Source organism: Fringilla coelebs, assembly GCF_963513975.1.
Source record: "Fringilla coelebs genome assembly, chromosome: 3".
Classification (NCBI taxonomy): Eukaryota; Metazoa; Chordata; class Aves; order Passeriformes; family Fringillidae; genus Fringilla; species Fringilla coelebs.
The window spans coordinates 68,598,919-68,605,083 of NC_140030.1; the positions used below are offsets into that span (position 1 = coordinate 68,598,919).

Consider the following 6,165-nt stretch of genomic DNA (forward strand, 5'->3'; position numbering starts at 1 on the left):
TCAAAACAAGCCTGTGGCAGCACTGAATTCCAGTGGAATTACTCATGTTGCTCCCAATCCCATATTGCAGTGCTGGCACGGTAACATTAAAGCAATTTATCGGCACTCAGCAGTCTTTCAACAACATATTTGCAGCCCACTTTCAGACACATTTTAGTACAGTTGAAGTGCAGTGTTGGAGCCGTCCCCTCGCCCCAAGTCTTGTGTGTACTAGGCAAAAAGAGGAGGATCCTTCCCTTCAGAATCTTGCTAGCAACACTCAGTGTAGCGTGTGATCACATACCACATGGAGGGAGGGCTGCTGCTGGGCAGCTCCCTTAGCTAGAGGAGGCTCCAAACACCCCATCTGATAAAAGAATCATCTGTATTACTGCTGACAAACATCAGCAGTGAAACAGCAAACCATAAGAAATCTTAAATAACAGCTGCATGATAAACAGCCTGCTCAGGACGCCAACAGATACAAATCCATATTGTGTGCAGCATCACATGAATCAGAGAGCTTTTTCCTTAAGCCTTAAAAAGGCATTGAAAAAGATATACTCTGTATCTCAGAAACAAACTTTCATCCAACTTTTTCAAGTTTTCATGTACTAATCTACACCAAACCTATGTACATGCCTACAGACACTGCACTGAAATTGCACTTGGGAAGACAGCATAAGCACAGTACAAAAGTGAAATAAAGTGGCACAAGTCAACAGACGTGAGTACACAAGCACAGCACTGGCTTCAGGTTTTTTATGGTAACCAGCTTTTTCTGTTTGCCTCCTCTTTACAGATAGAGCAGAAAAAATATAAATCTTTGAAGAAAAATTTAAAGATAAATAAAATAAAGATAATTTTAAAGATAAATTATCTGTTTGAGAGAGCTTCATGCAGCAAGTGTGTTACAACCAGCCAAGAGTGATTAGGAGGGGCATGGGTTTGTCTGGGTCAAGTTTAATTACCACCAGGGGCAGCTGATGAAACTCATTCAATTTATGCAAAAGACACCCTTATTAGCTCCTCTGCAATCACTGCACCTCAAATTAATGCAAGAATGAAATCCTTTTTACCAAGTCTGTCTATTGTCTCTCTCATTTCAGTTATGTTAATGTTTGGAAACATCAGTTTCATTTTCCCACCCAGATACTCACTTCACTTTAGTGCAAATTATTTACTGCCACATACCAAAGTGGGAGAACCAGCTCTTGTTGAGCTCTTGCTCTCCTGGGACCACCATGTAAAAACCATGGCTCCACTGTGCATTGGGTAATCTAGAACTTGTAATTACTGTCACTACAAATTCAAATACAGCTGTCCACATAAAATGTGAAATAGATCCAATGCCTGAATTACAAAATGCCCTTAAGCTTGTCCATACCATTTTCCTAAGAAATGCATAGAATTCTAAATACTGTACTTTCCTTCTTATATAAAGCAAAATTAAAATATTCAAAATCTCTGCCATACAAGTACTTGGCTTCCATCTACATTTGACATTAAAGAAGTCTTAAAGAGCTTGTATGGCTCTCTGTAAAAACCAAATGACACACAGCCAAACCACAGCATGGTGCAAAAGTAGGCCAATCATCTGCATAGAACCTGCTGTCATTGAAATCGATGATAAAGTGCTGTGGAATATTTTACTTGATTCCAGTTGGAAATGCAGAGCAACACTGTAGTCACTGCACAGCAAAATGGGATTTCATGCTGTAGGCAAGAAGCTGTTTTGGATTGGATTTGCTTTGTTTTTGCTTTTTAGGCTAGAAATATCCCACTATAAAGAATCTTATTTCTAAAGGCCTGATGCTAATTCCCAAATCAATGTATCTCATGCATGCAAGTTTAATAAAACATTTTTTAAAAGTAGTATCAAATTACAAGGAAATTATTTCTGTAACAGTTGTGCAGAATAGTTTATTTAAAGAGGCTTTTCTGCTCTTACAGCAATAACAGTTTATGGAAATAGTAATGTGAAGTTTAATTTCCCTTTTTATGTACACTAGTTGTTATTTTTAATTCTCAATGAATTTTAGCTTGTAAATACATTTTTTAAAACTATGAATGGCCAAACAGAGATGAGTCATTTCCAGTTCCCTCACTTTAAGCTTTTATGCATGAACTGAAAGATATAATTGTCCTCTGCTGGTAAAGACAGCTGGTATGTACATGCAAATGAGGGTCACTGTAATTTCCATAAGAGATAGAACTACTGTTGCATTGGACACTGGTTCCTTCACAATAACAGTCTAAAGCATTGGTGGGAAAAAACCCCAAACCAAAACAAAAATTATTTTTAAGTAAATCAGCACCTTGTGAGGAAATGGGAAAAAGTCTATTTCCCAGAAAAAAGGTATCTAAAAAGAAGTACCAAGTTCTTGAAGTTTGCCATGTACAACTTATTTCCACCATAGCACCACCATAAAGTCTAGTTACAGATGTAGCAATTAAAAATTTTCTGAGCTGTTTATAAGTTGCCAAATGTTTATAGCTTAAAAAAAAAACAGTGTGCTTTTTATATGCTATTAAAGCAGTGAACACCTCAAACTAGAAAAGTTTAGGTAGCATGTCCAAAATTAAGTCTAAGAAACAGATGAAAGGGATTTAAAACAAATTAAAAGAAAAACCATTCAGCTCACTTCACAATGAGCAAGTCTCAGAGGGGCTGGCTTTTTCTGTGTTAAAAATTTTGAATTCCAATTTTCTACACTGAAATTGAGGAATTTAGTTCAAGGCTACTAAAGAATGAAAGCATTGTGATTTGAATCTAGAAAATAATTTTAGTTATTTACTCCCTAAATCCCTAAATCATACTTTTTTGTTTGCCTTTCATAAAACCACAAAAAAACCCCAAAAAACCACACTCCATTTTTTGCAAAGACTTTGTGCACATGTATGGTTGCTGTGCTGGTGCATCGAGAACTGACTTCATTAAAAAAAAAAAATCTGATTTTAACTAACAGCAGGTACCTTAGGGTATGTTCTCTTAGTCCTACAGGTTACTCAAGTGAAAAATACATGGAACATGCTGCTGAGTTTTCTCTTTATACATACCTCCTATGTGGCAGAAATGTTCTTAATTATTAATATATTACCTTTAGAAAGAAACTTCAGGTAAGGGGAAGAGAAAGGGAAAAAAAACCCTCAGAGTGAAGGAAAATATAACCATCTACTCACACTACTTCATTTGTGAACTTTCTCCTCCCATGTCTTTGGGACAGGATGCAAGGTGCCTAAGTCACCTTATGTGGCCTGAGCAGCATCCTGTCACAGGTACCAAATTGTACAACCCCCATTTTCTCTTCTCCTCCCCTGTTTTTGCTGCCTTTCAATACACTGACTTTTTTTCTCCTCCTCTTCCCCCTTCTGAAGAGGAAACTGGTTCCTTTCTGAAGTGCTGTCCATCTGTGCTAGCATGGCTTTTTCCTTTTTGTACTAAGCAAATCCTCATCATTGCCCCAGTCTAACACCAGGTGCAGCTCTCATGTGTTTATAGTACACTAGAACAGCACCTAGCACAAGAAAACCCCAAACAGGATCCTGGTTACAGAAAGGTTTGCATTTGAAAGATCTGTTTATGCAGAGAGCTGATCTGCCTACAACAGTGCAGCTTTTCGCATTTTTCAACAAGAATAATTTAAGGCATTCAGCCTTTTCCTACAGGATGTGGACAAAGGAGACAAGTAGAAAGAAAAACTTCAAAGAGTTATGTACTTCCTTTACTGGCAGTACTGCCAGACTGATGAAATGTGACTGTGTTTGTAAGATCAGGCCTTGGATTGCAAGGCCAAGGTACTGCATGCAATGAATTAAAGCATTTTTAAAAAAATTTCAAAGCTGTTGTGGGAAAAGAAAACAAAACCAAAACAACTCTTAATACATATCACTCACCTGAAAAGACATTGGGAAATGTCTCTGTAGAAGCCTGCACCCCTGAGGACTTTCTTGAATGAGTCAAAGGCACTCTTTCTGTTTGAAATTTCTCTCTAAACCCCTTGTGCTCCAAATAGTCTGCAGAGCTCACCTTCTCCGTTATCTCGCTTCTGTGACTGGACACTTCTTCTGTCCAGTCTGCAGAGCGACTGAACAAACCTGCCAAACTAGCAGACCTCTTCTTCCTGACTGAGACTTTTTCCTTTTTGTGGAAGGACTCCTGCCTCCTCGTGAAAAGCGGGCTCTGGGATGGGGAGGGAGAAGGGGAGTGATTGGGAGAACTCAGTTGCCTAGTTGTGGTTTTGATGTAACAGGGATTAATTAGATAGGGCTTAAAACATCGGGAACCAAGCATGGGACTGTCCGCTGTTCCTTCAGAGGACACGCTGCCATTTTTCATTCCCGTGGATGAACCATTACGCAGCTCCTCTTGACTGGCTGGCAGAGTGTGTTTCTCTTCCTGAGTCTCAGCAGCATGATCACGGCCTGCATCTGGAATGCCACTCTCTGTTACTGAGCCCTGAAAATCAAGAGGCTGCACTTCAGCAATTCTAGCCTCAGCCTCTGCTGCTGGAGATGGACAAGGCTCTGTGGAGCTGTGTGTCTGAGACCCGTTTTCTCCTGCAGTTCTAGTCAAACCCTCTGGTAGTTCACTGGCTACAGCATCCACTCCAGCGAGGGGCTGCTCCTCACTCAGCAGCTGACGTTCCTGTGTTTCAAACAAGCCGTTTCCAGGAGAGGCTGTGCCATTTACCGCTTCTTTCGGCTCACGTTCAGCTGCACAGGAGGTGGGAACCTTTTCCACGATTTCCGATGCCGCTGGAAAAGCCCCCTCGGTGTCTGGGCTCCTCTCTTTGTCAGTGGTGGTTACTGAGAAAAACCGTTCAAAATCTAAGGGGGTTGCTTGAGAATTAGCCATGTGTCGGCCCATTGTTTTGGTGGCAGGGTCCTCAGTTCCAATGTTAATTGCCCCCTGCTGCTGCTGCTGCTGCAGTCTAATAGCTTGCTGGATATCAGAAAGCAAATCCTCTTGTTCTGCGGCTGAATGGAAACTGTATATATCCGTATCAGAGCCAGAGCTGGTCCTTTGTCCATCCTGTGTCTCTGCAGCAGCTGGAACAGTTTCATTTTTGATTTCAAAATGTTCAACATCTGTGTCCGAGAGACCCCCTTCATCTGCAGAGATGCTTATATCCGGAGTTTTGGTTACAATTGAATGAGTACTGTCCAGCTCCCCAGGCTGCAAGGCCTGGCTTTCCAAAACATCCTCCCGTGAACTGCTATTCCCATCTTTAGCCTTGGACAGATTTTTTCTGATCCTCAGATTTGAAAACACAGAGGGCCTGGAGTCCGACTTACCCTTCTTCTTTCCCGATTCGCTTCCTTTTGCGTGCTTCCCCAGTCCCCTTCTGCCTCCCGATACCTTCTTTGTGCCGTCCGTATCCTTGGGCCCAGAGGCATCCTCTCCTCCTTCTTGCACATCACCTGTATTTTTCTTTAGCTTCCCATCTTGATTCCCCATGATTTTCCGCAGCGCAACGCCTTTGGCGATCAAGCCATCCTCCCGGGTCTCATTCCTCCGGCCTGCCGGCGCGATCCCCTCTAGCGATCCAGGTTTGTTTGCAGGCGGCGGTGATGCAAGTGGAGCACAGGCTTGCTGTGCCTCTCTCCCATCTGCTGGAGCTGCCTTTTTGCATAATGTGCTGCTTGCGCCGGGCTCCGCTGGGACATGCTCAGTACAGCACTGAGAGCTGCAGACAGCTCCTTCCAATGGCTGCTGCTCCTGGAGCTGCCTGCTGGCCGGGTTTCTGCTGCACTCTTGTTGCTTCAGGAAGGATTCTGTGAAAAGTGTTTCCTTGATGAAAGTCACTTCTTTTTCCACCGTTTTTATTGCCTGCATCGCAAGCTCAGCTTGTCACCGAGTCATTTATGATTTTGGTATTTCAAGCTCCTGAAGGGAAAAAGGAGAAGAAAATAAGTTAAAGCAAGGTACTTTAATTACTCTGCAGCTGCTCAAACAAATTAACTAACAAACTTGGAAAGAGAAATATTATGATTATTTAATAGTTTATAAGGTGCTTAAGCATATGCTGCTTTGACAGATTACACAATACCTCTGGTGATTAATATGCTTGCTTTTTAAAGGCCACCAAAACAATACAGAATTTTAAAAGAAGAGTCATTCTTCTTTTAAAGTAGCTAAAAAAAAAGATAATCAACAGAAAGTTCTTTCCACAGTTTTAAAGA

General features: G+C 41.4%; 1 protein-coding gene across 1 annotated transcript in view; it reads right to left on the bottom strand.

The window, feature by feature from the left end:
- Positions 1-5,818, bottom strand: part of FMN2 (formin 2) — a gene marked incomplete at both ends in the record, with an annotated part of 159,221 nt that extends 153,403 nt beyond the window's left edge. The window contains one exon of the mRNA XM_084202637.1: positions 3,877-5,818. Within this exon, the coding sequence (XP_084058763.1) occupies positions 3,877-5,818 (1,942 nt within the window). The remainder of the gene's footprint in view (positions 1-3,876) is intronic.
- Between the last annotated feature and the right edge of the window lie 347 nt (positions 5,819-6,165).